The following is a 16,583-nucleotide window of genomic DNA, read 5'->3' as shown; positions in this document are numbered from 1 at the left end:
CTTCAGATATGGAGATGTCCAAGACACTGGTGGTGGTGATGAATGGAGCACAAAGGTGTGACGTCTCATGCCGGGCTTCAGTGTGGACTGTCTGATGGGACATTTTTAATAATGTTTTTTTGATTATTATATTACTTTTACAAAACAAGTCTGGAGTCTTGGTTCCAGAAAATAAGACATGTATCATGTTGTCCTATATGATTTAGCAGTTAGGATTCCTGGTTTTCACGAAGGTGGCAACTCCCGGTATGGAAAAGTGTGTCGTTGATGAGGCTTCACAGTTACTTATACCAACCTAAGAAGGTTGTTGATGATATACAGACAATGGTCTTTGAATACAGAATTGCAGAGCTGACTGTGCTGTCAATGTGATGAGTGAGACAGAACTGGACTTCATAACACAAAGTAAAAACTACAAAAACAACTTCTAAAACCAAAGGAGAAATTTGCCTTTCATCCAGGGTGAAAAGGAGTGTGTCCTGCCAAGTATGTCTATTCCAAAAAAAAGTAAAATTTACGTATATGCTAATTTATTATTGTTCATTTGCTCTTTTTTGCTATAATGTTCTCTTTATTATTTTATTATACTGTATATTTCCTTTAGTTTAGTTTTTGTTTTTATATTTTCTTTGTTAATTTGATTGTTCAATTATCTTTAATATTGTAAATAAAAACAAAAACTGAATCTCTCTTGTTCTTGAGTCTTTACTGTAAGTGATTCGGATATCTCTCACCATGTGAATCTCATTAAGGAACAGCGTTTTCTGGTTCAAGAAATCTGAAGAGCCTCACCCAGGACTCATTTACACCCATGGAGACAGGGATGATCAGTGTGAGAGGAAACCCAACACACAAATACACACGTCTACAACAACAGAAATAGTTGCAATGAATGAAACCAACATTGTAGCTCCATCTACCACATTTTGGTTTAGCGGCAGTGTGACATTCATTATTTCATGTTGCCTTCTCACTGGTAGGTCAGTAGACGGAGATCGTAGCAGCTGTCACATTGTGTGATGGTCACAATGAATTAGTAACATGACTGTGTGTTGACTGATGCTAAATGATTGCATCTGTTATTTGAGGTGGATCATGCAGCGATCGTGGTGTTGAAAAGACAGCTGAATGACAGACACAAGCAGAGCTGGTCGCCCAAAGACGTGCCACTTTTCCATTTGCTTATTTATTAATAGATCTATTTATATAAGATATTGTTACGTCAGGCTGCACGGTGGTGTAGTGGTTAGCCCTTTCGCCTCACAGCAAGAAGGTTCGAATCCCAGTTCAAACCAACCAGGGCTTTGCTGTGTCGAGTTTGCAGGCTCTCCCTGTGTATGCGTGTGTTCTCTCCAGGTTCTCAGGCTTCTTCCCACAGTCCAAAGACATGCAGAATGGGGTTAGGTTAATTGGAGACTCTAAATTGACTATAGGTGTGAATGTGAGAGTGAATGGTTGTTTGTCTCTGTATGTGGACCTGCGATAGGCTGGCGACCTGTCCAGGGTGTACCCTGCCTCTTGCCCAATGTTAGCTGGGATTGGCTCCAGCCCCCCCCCGCGATGGATGGATTGTGATGTTACTATAGGCTTATGTCTACCTGGTAGTGTGGTGAAGCAATAAAAAAGGTTGACTCAGGTTTTCTTCAACAAAATAAAGTCTTCTTTTACTCTCTAACTCAAAAGGTTAACTCACATTTTACAAAATTAAAGTCTTTTCCACAAAACTTTTCACCCAACAATCTTGGAGTCTTTCTTCATCTGCTCTTTCTCTCCTCCATGCTCTCTCGATCAGCATCATGAGCTGCAGCTGGCTCTTTCCCTCCAGCCCGCAGCACATGGGAGTTGTAGTCTTTCTTAGGTCAGCCATTTTGGTCTGTATGTTTTTAGCCAGCAGGAGGGAATGTAAGCGGCATTCCACCACCAAACCTCTTGTGACATTACAAAATCGAATGTTTTCTACACCGTCCCATGTGGTGTAGCGGTTAGGATTCCTGGTTTTCACCCAGGTGACCCGGGTTCATGTCCCGCTATGGGAAAGTGTAGCATTGATAAGGCTTGTACAGCTTGTCAATGTCAGGTTGTGATTGGATGAAAAGGAGAATGAGCTGATGGAGCTGTGAATCAGAAGGCATTTGCAGAAGACAGTGTTATGTCTGAACCTTCGCTAGGTTTCAATAGTGGTTAGGAACTTAAATCTCCCTCTTCATGCTCGCAACTGTCTTGCCAACATTCCTACGCACACACACGAGATGAGATCGCTGCATGCTTTGCTAAAGGTCTGTCGAATGTATATCACCTCTCTTCTCTTTTGGTTTTGTGTCGGTGTGGTTCCAAGAAGGACGTCGCCGCATTGTTTCTTCTTTTTAATTTTTTTAATTTTTTGACACTGAGGAACCAGTATAACTATAAATGTGTGTCATTTACAAGTCATGTCTGAAAGCTTAGAGAGCAGGGAAGGACACCATTAATGTTTTGGTAAAATAAATCTTTCAATGGGTTTGAAGTCACTAAAGACATTGTAACGTGAGGGTTTGATGTGTGGTAGTTGGATCACTCTACAGTATGTACGAATAAACAGCAGGATGGATCTATGCAGCAGTCCCACAACAACAACCTTCTTCCTGGTTACACCTGGTCACATGTCTGAACTAACCAATCAGAAGCTAGCAGGCATTAGACTAAGGTTAACGTGTGCATGACGCTCCAGTGAACACACATGGAAATGTTTTCCTGTGGGAAGCAAGTGAGGGATCAGGTCCTTGTTGGTGCATTGTTATCTTGGTCAAAATAAATGGCTGACACACTCCAGCATTAAAAAAATCTCTGAAGCTGTTTTCAGACATGAACTCTCACCCTTCACATATGAAGAGCGCAGCAGGAGATTGTCTGAGTCAGGTGCGTTTACGATGGCAGGGACATTACCGGAAAAGTCAGACGAGGGGTGACGCCTGGTTAGAGTGTCCACTCGCTCGCCGTGAAGGTTTTCCTGCTGGTCCTACATTTTCCAGAAATTTTTCTGGGGAACTGGCAGGAAAGGTTCAGGAATGTCCTGAGCAACATTTGCGGACATTTGCGTTCTCACATAAAGCCACTCCGGTTAAGTTCAGGAAAATGTCCAGACTTAAGTGCATGTCTGAAAAGAGTTCAACAATAAACAGAATGAGGAAATGAATGTAATAAAAAGCTGCTAATTTACAGAATCGCTCTTGTTTATATATGTCACATCATTAGACAAAGAACTCAAGACTTACTGGTTTGGCAAGCTGTCCGCCTACACATTGTAGTGACCGAATAAATGTCCAGCAATTGTTGATCTCTACTCCTCTCTGCTGAACATGTAAAGGTCTTTCATATTTCAGTGTGTGTAGTCTTTACTGTAATGGCTTCAGATATCTCTCATCATGTGAATCTTTTTAAGGAACATGCGATCAAACCATAGGGGGCAGTGATCATGTGACCAGTTTGCCTTATTGGCCAATCAACACAAGTCTAATCTGTGAAGAGAGGAGAAAGTGTTGGGTTCTTTTTCATTCAACGCTGCAATTTCAACATGACGAAGTCTCCAAAGTTCGTTTTCTATCTGACGTGTTTGCTCTTGGGGCAAATGGATGAGTTGTGTGTTTGCTGGCTTTAGTGTTTTTCTGTGTCATTTTTTAGTTTTTTCTTTGATTTCTGTTGCGTAAAATGAACTGTGCTTTTGCTTTTTCTCCATGTTCACTCAAGCTTAGATGAATAACTTAATTCTGTCCACAACTGTTCATAAAGACAGTGGATTTATATTAGTTAATGTTGGTGACAACTTCACTCTGGAGTGTTTCTATGTCAGTAATACTAGAATGTATTACTGGTACAAGCAAACACTGGGACAGGAGCCACAACTCATCCCAACGACCTACAAGTTTTCTAAAGGCACTTCTCATGGTGAATTTAAGGACAATCCACGCTTCACATTGGAAACTAATGACAGTTTGACTCAGCTAAAAATTTCAGATGTACAACTTTCAGACTCAGCTACTAATTACTGTTCAAGACGTCACTCATTTACATTAGAATTCATGGAGGGTGTCACTGTCAGTGTAAAGGGTTCAGGGTTGAACATCCAGGCTCGGGTCCATCAGTTGGCATCTGAGACCGTCCAGCCAGGAGGCTCTGTGATCCTCAGCTCCACAGTTCAAAATGGGACCTGTAACGGGGAACACAACGTTTACTGGTTCAAGAACTCTGAAGAGCCTCACCCAGGACTCATTTACAACCATGGATACAGGAATGATCAATGTGAGAGGAAACCCAACACACAAACACACAGCTGCACCTACAACTTGTCCATGAAGAGCCTGAACTTCTCTCATGCTGGGACCTACTACTGTGCCGTCGCCTCATGTGGACACGTCATGAGGTTTGTACTTCCTGAACAAACACAGAGAAAAGAGACACAATTTCTCCTGTTGCAGACAAGGTGGACTGTCACACAGTCTCTGTGTATTTCATGAGGAGAGCTTTGATATTCACCACCATCCTGAGTGTCTTGCTGGCTTTCTTACTTTACAAGAGAAACTGCTGCAGATGTTCAGGTAACCAGTCATTTTTATATCAGGCAGCTTGTGTTCATTGAATTTGGCCTTTGAGTAAAAATATTGTTTTGTCCATGTTTCACAACCAGAGTCTTGTACAAGGGACTCAATGGACCTGCTGTGGATTCTCGTCTTTTCTTTTTTTTTTCAAATCATGTAAACATGAGGTTTTTGTTTGGGTCATTATAATAACAGCAGGCTGGAATACTCTTTAAGCTTGAATGACATATGACATATACCACAATTTTTCTCAACAGCAACATCCGACTCCAGACTCTATTTAATCAATAAAATATCATATTAAATACATCAAAAAAATTGTACAATGTTTTTTTGCTCATTTAATCAAATGTTGTGTTTCCCACAATACTCCACTTAATGATTCCCAGCCTGAACTCCACAGACTCAGTATACCACCAGTGACCCATGACATGATCGTATCAATTAAACGCACAGTCAAACTTAAGTCTCTCTTTCTGCTCTGTGGCATCACCAGCAGTGAAAGGTTGTCTGCAGACACAGATTTCAGATGTCTTAACAGTTTATCTCATAAGCCACAATGTGCAACATCATAAACTTTGCAACGACATCAGAATGTAGACTGTAAGAAGATAACACCTACTGACCCATTGGCTACAGCGCAAGGCAAGATTCAAGAAATGGCATCGGTGTGCGTCATCCGTCTGCACAGTAACAGTTGTAATGTAATGAATAAAACCAACATTTTAGATCCATGTATCACATTTGGATTTAGCTGCAGTGTCACATTCATCATTTCATAATGCATTCTCACTGGTTGGCCAGTAAACATAGTTAGTAGCAGCTGTCACATTGTGTGATGGTCAGACTAAATTCGTGACACTGTCAGAATTTTTTTCCTAGGCGTCCTTTGGTCACAGGACGGTTTGAGCTGGGACCAAATTTTGCCGCTTTTCTTTCATGTCGGACATTGTTCCTCTGGGACAACCCAAGATCGCAGTGCATACCTGCCGTAAGATGCCTCAGTATTGTTCATCTGATGATTTGCTTCTCATTTTTACTGCCGGCTATGTGGTTACAACAAGGAACACGAAGCAATCGCACATGTCGAGCTGTGTGAGAGACACAATTATACTACACTCCTCTGCCAGCTGAAGATTCTGCTCAACGCTGTTGTGTGGTAAAGACAAACAAACAAATATCTGGTCACTTGCACACAAAAGATTCAGGCTGACGTCATTGAAATTAGTTACATGACTGATGCTAAATGGTTCCATCTGTTAGTTGACTTTCTGCACATGTAAGGTTTGTTGCTCGCCCTCTCTCTCTCTTTCTAAACTTATGTGCCCACACACATCCAACATTGGGATTTTAATGTTAGTAGCACCAAAAATCAGCAGATGCCTATTGAGAAATGAAAGACAACAAGTAAATTATAATAAAATTGTATTTATTGTGAAATGTAGCAAAATACTTTGCTGTTTAGACCCTAACAGGCAGTAGAACACCATGGAAGCTGTCCTTTGGAGCCAAGACACTGGTGGTGGTGGTGGTGGTGGTGTTGAATGGAGCACAAAGTGGGGACGTCTCATGGTGGGGTTCTGTTTGGACGGTCTGATGGGACATGACAAAGCATCAGAGATCAGGTGTTGCAGGGGTGGAGGTGGGTCAACTCCAACTGGTCCTGATGCTAGCTCACATTTCACCCTCTGACATCACAAACCCCAGCAACCCTCAGGGCCTTTACACTGTCACCCATAAAATTAGAATCAACCAAATTACAAATAAAGAAATAGAAAAGTACATCACTTAATGGAATGACAAAACACACTCACAACACAAATTACAAAAAAACATTTGGCCCTACACCGACAGTCACTCATAGCCACATAAAAAGAAGGACATTGACCATGTACAGACTGAGTGAGCACAATCTGGCAATAGAGAATGACGGACACAAGCAGAGCCGGCCCGTCCAGGGACATTCAACGTTTCCATTTGTTAATCTGTTTATATTTTTATGTGATGTTAGTGTGATATATCATATCTACAAAACCAATTTGAATCAGAAGTCCACTGATTCACATTTCATGCTACATAGTCTCATATGGTCTAGTGGTTAGGATCCCTGGTTTTCATCCAGGTAGCCCGGTTTCACTTCCCGGTATGGGAAAGCTAGTGTTGATGAGTCTTCATCGTTACTTATACCAACCTAAGAAGGTTGTTGATGATGTACACAAAATGGTCTTGCAATAGAGAATGACAGAGCAGGCTGTGTTGTCAATGTAACTAGTGAGACAGAACCTAACTTCATAACACAAAGTCAAAACTACAGAAACATCTTCCAACACCAAGGGAGAAACGGACCTTTGTATGTCCACTCCTGCACAGCAACAGACACAGGGGGAAATAAGTAAAATATATGGTAATTTATGCTTGTTCATTTGCACACATTTTTCTATAATGTTTGCTTGATTATTATATTATTATACTGTATATGTCCTTTAGTTTTGTTCTTAGCTTTTATATTGTTAATGTTATTGTTCAATTCTCTTTTTAATATTGTAAATCATATATGGCAACACATGTAAATGCCATGCCAGTAAAGCTCATTGAAATTGAAAATTTTCAAAACTTGTACAGCTTGTCAGTGATTGGTTCAAATGCTGGGTTGAGAGCTGGTGGAGCTCAGATATAAGTAGAACTGTGAATCAGGAGGCATGTGCAGAAAACAGTCTTCCTTTCGGAACCTTCGCTAGGCTTCATCAGTGGTTGGAAACTTAAATCTCCCTCTTCAGTCTCACAACTTTCTGGCCTACATTCTCACACATGCACGCACACACAAGATTAGATTGCTGCGTATCACCTCTGCTCTTTTTTGTTTTTGTGTCGGTGTGGTTTCAAGAAGGACACAGTGTTACTTCATTTTTTCTTTTCTTTTTTGCCAAAGCAACTATATATTTCTGTTCCTTTACTTTGTTTGGTTAAAATAATCAATCATTCTTTTCTTTTCAGTGAAACCAGTACATGTACATTTCCAGGTTTACAGACGTTGTACAACTAACAAAAGGCATGGAAATACATTTGGACAGTTTTTTATTTATCGTTCTATCATGTATAGGTTTCTAGCAAATGCAGTGTTGTGTATGTGCATTTACAGTAATGTAAATTAAATAATTTAGATTTTGACAGTGTAACTATAAATGTGTCTCATTTACACGTCATGTCTGCAAGCTTAAAGAGCAGGGAAGGACACCATTAATGTTGTGGTAATATAATTCTTACAATGAGTTTGAAGTCACAAATACATCACAGCTAATACATTTTTTCCGCTCTCAAGTTATAAATCACAGATCACTATCATACCGCATCACAATCAAGCGACTGCTGCACTAGAGATTGTCGTAGACATATGGATTTTCACATATGAAGAGAGTAGCAGGAGCTTGTCCACGTCAGATGTGACATTTGCGCTCTCATATGCAGCCCCTCTGGAAAAGCTTAGGAAAATGTCCAGACTTCAGCCTGAAAGCAACTCAAGAATTAACAGAATGAAGAGATAACCGAAAAGCTGCTAATTTACAGAATCTCTCTTGTTCTTGAGTCTTTACTGTAAGTTCTTCAGATATCTCTCACCATGTGAATCTTACTAAGGAGCATACGTTCCCACCACAGGGGGCAGTGATCATGTGATCATAGTTTCCTTGTTGGCCAATCAAAACAAGCAGAAACTCTGAAGAGAGGAGAAAGTGTCTGGTTGTTTTTCATTCCACGCTTCAATTTCAACATGACGACGTCTCCCAAATTAGTTTTCTATCTGACGTGTTTGCTCTTGGGGAAAATGGGTAAGTTGTGTGTTTGCTGGTTTTAGTGTTTTTTTTGTTCTCAGATTACGATAATTTCTGTTGCGCAAAATGAATTGTGCTATTTCTCCTTTTTCACTCCAGCTCAGATGAATAACTTCATTCTGTCCTCAACTGGTCATCGAGACAGGGGATTTATATTAGTTGATGTTGGTGAAAGCTTCACTTTGCAGTGTCTCTATGTCAGTGATGATACAAAGTATTACTGGTTCAAGCAAACACTGGGACAGAAACCACAACTTATCTCCACATACTACAAGTTTTCTAATGGAAGCACTTTTCATGGTGAATTTAAGGACAATCAACGTCTCACACAGGAAACTTTTCACCTAAAAATTTCACATGTACAACTTTCAGACTCAGCTACTTACTACTGTGCAAGAGGTAACTCATTTATATTAGAATTCATGGAGGGTGTCACTGTCAGTGTAAAGGGTTCAGGGTGGAACATCCAGGCTCGGGTCCATCAGTCGGCATCTGAGATCGTCCAGCCAGGAGGCTCTGTGACCCTCAGCTGCACAGTTCAAAATGGGACCTGTGACGGAGACCACAGCGTTTACTGGTTCAAGGACTCTGAAGAGCCTCACCCAGGATTAATTTACACCCATAGAGACAGGCATGATCATTGTGAGAGGAAACCCAACACACAAACACACAGCTGCACCTACAACTTGTCAATGAAGAGCCTGGACCTCTCTCATGCTGGGACCTATTACTGTGCCGTCGCCTCATGTGGACACGTCCTGTTTGGAAACGGAACCAAGCTGGACTTTGACGGTGAGTCATGTCTCATTTGATGAATAGTGACAGTTACTTCCTGAACAAAGACGGAAGAAAGAGACACACTTTTTCCTGTTGCAGACTGTCACAGGGTCTCCATGTATTTCATCAGTGGAGCTTTGATATTCACCACCATCCTGAGTGTTTCGCTGGCTTTCTTACTTCACAAGAGAAGCTGCTGCAGATGTTCAGGTAACCAGCCATTTTATATCAGGCACCTTGTGTTCACTGAATTTGGCCTTTGAGTAAAAATATTCTTTTGTCGATGTCTCACAACCAGAGTCTTGTGCAGTGATATCACCTCCCTCCACAACAAATACAGAGGTAACGATAATTTCTTTAAGGTTAACTATTACATTTACATTCAGTAAGCATTGAATAGAAAAAATCAAATAAATAATCTCATTTTTTTTATGTCAGTAACCATTATGATGTTCTGATGTGTATGTTGCTTGCAGGTTTACCGAGATGCAGATGACCTCCATTATGCTGCTTTTAGTGTTAACCTGCCCAACAGATCAAGACGACAGAGAGATAATGCAATGGATGAATGTGTCTACTCCAGTGTTAGACAGTAGAACTGTTTCGTTTGTGCTGTCTTTGTTGGTAATTTGGGATTTCTCAGTCTTTCTTTAGAGGTGTAACATACTGTATGTGTAACAATAAAATATAAAAATATATACATTTAATTATGAAAAGTACAGAGTAAAGTCTTGGCTCGTTGTCCTGCAGCTTTAAAAAACAGATGCTTATCCCCTCAAGCATAGATCTAAATGATTGTAAAAGGTTTATTTTGCTCATTAAATCATATGTTGTGTTTCCCACAATCCCCCACTTATTAATTGGTAGCCTGAACTCCCCAGACTCAGTATGCCACCGGTGACCCCCATAAGGTGATCTTATCAATTAAAAACACAGAAAGAAAAAAATTCACAGAAACTAAAGTCTCTCTCTCTGCTGCTGCAGTGAAATACTTTCTGCAGAAGTCGAGATTTTAGCTGTCTTAAAAGTTTAACTCATAAGCCACACTGTGCAACATCATGAACTTTGGTACGACATCAGAATGAAGACAGTAAGACGATAACACTTACTGACCCATTGGCTACATCGCAAGTCAAGAGTCAGAGACACAAGGCTGAGAGCCAGGGGAAAAACATGAGACTAAACTCGTTCCCCAGCTGCCGATTCTGCTCAATGCTATTCCGTGGTAAAGACAAACAAACAAATATCTGGTCACTTGCACACATAAGAATCACCAAGTGAGGCAGACGTCATTAGTATTAGTTACATGTCTGTGTGTTGACTGATGCTAAATGGTTGCATCTGTTATTTGACTTTCTGCACATGTAAGGTTTGTTCCTCTCCCTCTCTCTCTCTCTCTCTCTCTCTCTCTCTCTCAATTATTCATTTTTTTTCAATTCAATTCATAGGGCTTGATTGGCATGAAAGTTTAAACAACAATGTTGCCAAAGCATCAAAATACAATTTATCCGAACATTTTGACAGAACACAACAAACAGTAAAACGAATATTAATACAACATTAAGATTGATTTATATCTATTATATATACAGTGTGTATGTGTGTGGGTGTGTGTGTGTGTGTGTGTGTATGTGTGTGTGTGTGTGTGTGTGTGTGTGTGCGTGTTTGTGTGTCGGTCATTCACTGTCCCTCAGGTTGTGGCATGTTGATGCATATTGTGCAGCAACATATGCTCTGTCTCCTTTTAATTTCAATTTTGAGACATCATTTAGCTCTTGGAGGCTGACATCATAGAGTTGAACTTGTTAAAATAAATGTTCGTTGTTTCATTGAATGTTTTACAATGTAGGAGAAAGTGCGTCTCTGTTTCAACCTCACCTGTCGAACAGTGCCCACTTGTCCTGGTTTCTTTTGGTTGCCATGATATTTTGCCTAATTCTGCCCTACATGCGTTTGTTGGTGTGTTTCTGTGTACATGTAAAATGTATCTGCAAAATTCTGCATGTAAACGTCTGATGACTGAGTGGACCCCATACTTCACTGCCGTATAGCACAATGGGCTGGATGACACTATGAAATATTTTAAGCCAGATTTTTAATTGGATTTTGGAAATTATAAAATTTTATCTTCAAGGTGGGGTAGGTGTTTTTTGTGAGAAGCACTTTCTGTCATATTACTTGAAACTCTCGTAACAAACCGATAGTGATGAATACATTGAATGATCCGACACTGAAACGAAAACAATCCCTCATCTGTGGCCGTGGCAGGACTGTAAAAAAACATGATTTATCGGAAAGTTCAGTCCGAAGAAAGTGATTGGACAAACCGGCTTTCTCCTGTCTGCGCGCACTCCGCTTGTTCACCACACAGTCGGGTGCGTGACCAGTCTCCTGCACGGCATCGGCAAACAACCGGAGCGGAGGCTACAGAGCTACAGTTAGCAGATGAATTGCTGCACTGAACCGAAGAAGAAAAGAGTTGCAGAACGGCAGAGAAAGTGCTTACAACAGCTTCCGGTCGCAACAGACAGAGCAGTAGAGATGGCTACGGACAAAAAGAGGTTGGATACTACGAGTTGGAGTGAACAGAGTAATCATCGCGTGGCTCTTCTACGCTGCCTGTGTGTTCGCTGGGTGTCTTCACTGTAGTTGTGAGTAATGTCAAACTCTCCGTGTGTTTTCATAATGCTGCCGGGCATGAGGGCAGGACCCGAGGGTCAGGTCCCGGAGCAATGCAGAGCTTCGGCCCTAGAGAAACTGTCTCCCTGCTCCCAGACTACGGTCCGGACGACGGGCAGGAAATCAAATGAAAAGTACTGTTCAATGTAAGGTAATATGAACATGTCACTAAGTTGACCTCCTTTCTCTTATACCAGGTACAGCAAGTTGTACATGAAGAAGTCCAGGACATGGGGGTTGTCTGCCACGGACCAGAACACTGTTATGATCTTCAATATTCATCTAAACAAAGTCATAACACAAATATATATGAAAGAGTGGCTGGTCCACCAACAAATAACTAAATCAATTATACTTGGCTCCCACAAAAGGTGACGCAGATAATGTTGCTGTAGTGTTGTCAGTCTTTTACAGTAATGTTGATGTATTCTTGTTATATTCCCTCTACAGGACCACTTCCTAAAGAGTCAACGACAGCACAGCCTTACCTGTCAGCCAACAGACCTGCTTTGACACTAGAGCTAGGAAACCCTGTGCAGACAGTTTCTTCATTTTTGTACATATGTTGTTTATGCTATTATTATATATATATTTGCTATAGTGAAGGGTATATACATGGTCTGTGGTGCGGTGTTTTTGGAGGAATCCAATTTGACTTTTACTCAAGATGGAGTGTTCCTCAAGGTAGTTTAGTATTCTTTTATTTAGAATGCTACAGAATAATTAACCTAGACAGCTGCTGACACAGATGCCACTGTAGTTATTAGGGTCTGATTTGTCCCCACTCTTACGAATGGGGGAAATGAGCCCTTTGCACCAGATGTCAGGAAAACATCCTGATTGTAATACAATATTGAACAACTTCAACACTACACCCTGCATCTCTGGGGTTCTGCTTTTGAGCATTTCATTTTTAATACTGTCTGGACCATAAGCTTTCCTCAGCTGGAGACATTTTGTCTGTGGTCAATTCTTCCCAAGTAATTGGGAAATCAAGGGGGTTTTGGTTGTTTTTGATTGTTTATTCTAATGTTTGGAGTTTTTCTTTTATAATACATTGATCTGAATTGATTTGATTTATTGGTATGTCTTTGTACAGATTTTCAAAATGTGCCCTCCAGATGTCACTGTTTTGGATGGGTAATGTTTGCTGTTGTTTTGTGTTCAACTAGTTCCACATATCCCAGAATTGATTTTTATAAATGGCGTTCTCAATATCTTCAAGTTTCATGTGGGCATATACTTTTGTTTTTTATTCCTAATTGTATATTTATATTTCTTTTAAATGTCATTGTATATAATGCGAAAGGCTGGGTTGTTTTGTTTTTAATTTGCTATGTTTCTCAGGTCTTTTCTGATGGTCTTGCATTCTTGATCAAACCATTTGGCGTTTTGTCCTTCCGTTTTGGTTTTATGAGGTCAGCTTTAATAGCTTCCTTATGAAATATCATATTGATATCATCAATGACCTTGTCTACACCATCTCTGGTAGGGACGTATTGGTTTTGGTCACATATTGATATGTCATTCATCAGATCAGGTGAGTTCAACGCAATGATGAATTTGACCCCACTGTCTGGGGCCCATCTGTAAGTACGATTTAATTCATACAGCTTATTGGGTTCCCTTTTTGTGTCACTCATTTGACCTGAGAGTTTAAAAAACACATTTATTTGGTTGTGGTCTGAAAGGGGGCATTGTTGTCGGACAGTGAATGCACTGATAGTGGAGGGGTCCATGTCAGGATTTGATCTAACCTCAACCAAATAGATGATTTACCCTGTTTTACTGGTGAGATCTGAAGGCAAAGATCTCCTTTGTACCACACCAAGATCCCCCCCATTGTTCTGCCCTTGCATATGTTTTTTCATTCTATACATGGCACAATGACATCATTATACCCTGGGGGACAGTGAGTGAGCAAATCATTTTGACACCATGTTTCTTTCAATACAATAATATCAACGTCTATGAAAGATTTCAGGAATTCAGGGTTTCCACTCTTCAGTTCAAAGGTTGAGGAGTGGAAACCCTGAATATTCAAACAGCTTATATATATGAACACATTTGAAAACAATCAAAATTGACCTGTTTAGTGGGACAAATATAAAAATACCTACAACTATCTATACTTTTACAAAACAAAATAATAATTTTATATGAATTTCATGGAATTATCTACTATTTTCACTAATATTACCATTTTACTGACTACTGCTATTGCTATTATTACTGGACTGCGTCCTAGTCTTTGAGGGTCTTTGCAAAGTACTTCACCTTCTCTTTGTGAAGATTGGAGTCCATCATAGAGGTCCCAGGTGCCAATGGTTGGGTAGAGGGCAAGGTTGACGTTTGGTAAGGTGGCACATCCTCTTTTGATCTCCATATTGATGTTATGAGGACTGCTGAGCGTTGGTCTATCAGGTGTTGGACTTTCCTGGTGAATCTCCTTTCTCTATTTTCAGCATCCTCTTTCACTTTGGGCATAGAGCACATTGTTCTCCTGTTTTAGTGCCTCTACACTTCCTTTGAGGTCAGATGCCAAGGCCTGGTTGTCTCTCTTGAGCTGCTGGAGCTCCTCTTGAAGCTGCTGCACAGTGTTGTCTTGGGGGTCAGACAGTCTGGCCTGGGTCAGTTCTTTGAATTCAGCAAAGTCCAGCTCCAGTAGGCCCATACTCTCCTTCAGCTGGTTGGTGGAGCTGGCAGGTGTGGGAGGGGCAGAGATGGACAAGGTGGTGGGGTTCTCTCTTGGGCTCTCATCATCTTGTCAGAGGGGACACTTATCTTTTTGGTGTCCACCTCAGCTTTTAACAAGGAAAATGCTCCTTCAAAGGACTCCAGGTTGGCTTCATTCCCCTGGACCATGACCTTTCCTTTGGTGTAGTATGTGATGGTGAGCAGAGGGTCATCCTTGTCAAGGTGTTCATCTTTACAGATCTTTAACCTCCCTCCTGAGCCTATGCCTTCACTGGATACAAATGCATAATTTTTGCACAGAGTATCTCTCCAGGTGTGGATGGAATCAGTGAAGAATATGAGGTTGTTCTTCTTCCTTCCGTATTTTTGGTGGCCGTAGTCTGTAAAGAGGACCTCTGGGTTGTCTTCTCCTTGTGTTCCTCCATAACTGCTGCACTCTTACAGTTAACAGGTTATTCAACCTCCATGCTCTCTGTTCAGGGAGCTGTGCTGTGCTTAGCTGCCTTCTGACCGGTTTCCATGACGGCCACTCCAAAAGGGCTATGCCAACTCATCACTTTGTTAGCTTTTCTAGCTTTCAAACACAGATTTATTTATTTTTCTCTTGTTTTCATTAAATGCCATTTTTCTGTTATTGTTTTTAGCTCAGTTTTTCTTTGTAAATGTTGGTAACAGTGACAGGTGATAGCCTAGTTCGCAGTTGACGGCAAGCCAGACAGTTGACAGTTAGCTAGTTGACGGTTAGCTAGTTGAAAGTTAGCTAGTTGACAGTTAGCTAGTTGTTTTGATTTAGAAAATATATCCAAAGACGATACTTTATTCTTCTGTTTTGCTGATTAGATTAAAGTTCTTTCTGAAGAATTATTTGAAGGTTCTTTTGCAAAATGTCCACTTGTTAGGTCCAAGTTTTAGATGTTTTCAGGAGCTCACTTTTGATGCAGCCAGTACTCTCAATCGTCTCGTTCTCTCTCTGTACTAATGTGCCCACACACAGCACTTAATATCAGCAGGGACATATTGAGGTAGTTGAGGTGGTGCAGGAGGTGGAGGTGGGTCATGCAGTGATTATGGTGTTGAAAAGACAGCTGACTGACATGTTCATTTGCTCATTTTTTAACAATGATGTTTGCTTGATTATTATATTACTTCTCAGAAACTAATTGGAGACAGGGTTCCGGAAATTCCCCCCATATGTTTTGCTAATTGAATTGTCCCATATGGTCTAGCGGGTTCAGTTCCTGGGAAAACCTGGAGTTGATGAGGCTTCACAGTAACTTATACCAACCTAAGAAAATTGTGGACGATGAACAGACAATGGCAATAGAGAATGACAGAGCAGGCTGTGCTGTCAATGTGATGAGGGAGACAGAACTGAACTTCATAATACAAAGTCAAAACTACAGAAACATCTAACACCAAGGGCAAAATTTGCCCTTTATCCTGGGTGAAAGGTTGCAATGTGTGCTGCCAAGTATGTCATCTCCTATCACAACAAAAGACCCAGTGGTAAAATATATACTTGTTCATTGGCTTATTTTTTCTATAATGTACACTTGATTATTATATTATTATACTGTATATTTCCTTTAGTTTGTTTTCATGTTTTTATATTGTTGATGTTAATTTGATTGTTCAGTTCTCTTTAATATTGTAAATTATGAAAGGCAACACATGTAAAAGTCATGCCAATGAAGCTTATTGAAATTTAAAATTTATAATGTTCAAACTTCTACAGTTTGTCGGTGATTGGCTCGCGTGCCGGGTTGTGATTGGATGAAAAGTAGAATGAGCTGGTGGAGCTCAGACATATGGAAAACTGTGAATCAAGAGGCATGTGTAGAAGACAGTCTTCCTGTCTGAAGTGGTTGGAAACTCAAATCTCCCTCTTCATGCTCACAATTGCCTTGCCTACATTCACACACATGCAAGCGCCCACACACACACACGAGATGAGATCGCTGCATGCTTTGCTAAAGGACGGTCAAATGTATATCTCCTCACTTCTCATCTTCACGTCATGTCTGAAAAGCTT

The 16,583-nt window shown here is 40.6% G+C and overlaps 2 protein-coding genes across 2 annotated transcripts; both read left to right on the top strand.

The window, feature by feature from the left end:
* Positions 1 to 3,550: 3,550 nt before the first annotated feature.
* LOC118300055 lies at positions 3,551 to 4,965 on the top strand. Its single transcript, XM_047337587.1, has 4 exons — positions 3,551 to 3,619; positions 3,729 to 4,396; positions 4,429 to 4,571; positions 4,961 to 4,965. The coding sequence occupies exons 1-4, from the start codon at positions 3,551 to 3,553 to the stop codon at positions 4,963 to 4,965; spliced, it is 885 nt and encodes a 294-aa protein (XP_047193543.1).
* Positions 4,966 to 8,238: 3,273 nt separating this feature from the next.
* LOC118300083 lies at positions 8,239 to 11,006 on the top strand. The gene is made up of 5 exons (XM_035624157.2): positions 8,239 to 8,395; positions 8,498 to 9,190; positions 9,275 to 9,385; positions 9,474 to 9,517; positions 9,652 to 11,006. Exons 1-5 carry the CDS (start codon positions 8,338 to 8,340, stop codon positions 9,769 to 9,771), a joined length of 1,026 nt encoding a protein of 341 aa, XP_035480050.1. The 5' UTR covers positions 8,239 to 8,337; the 3' UTR covers positions 9,772 to 11,006.
* The last annotated feature ends 5,577 nt before the right edge of the window (positions 11,007 to 16,583 follow it).

This window comes from Scophthalmus maximus, chromosome 2, assembly GCF_022379125.1.
Source record: "Scophthalmus maximus strain ysfricsl-2021 chromosome 2, ASM2237912v1, whole genome shotgun sequence".
Taxonomy (NCBI): Eukaryota; Metazoa; Chordata; class Actinopteri; order Pleuronectiformes; family Scophthalmidae; genus Scophthalmus; species Scophthalmus maximus.
Note: the sequence above shows the minus strand (reverse complement) of the source record. Positions and strands in the feature narration are given on the sequence as shown.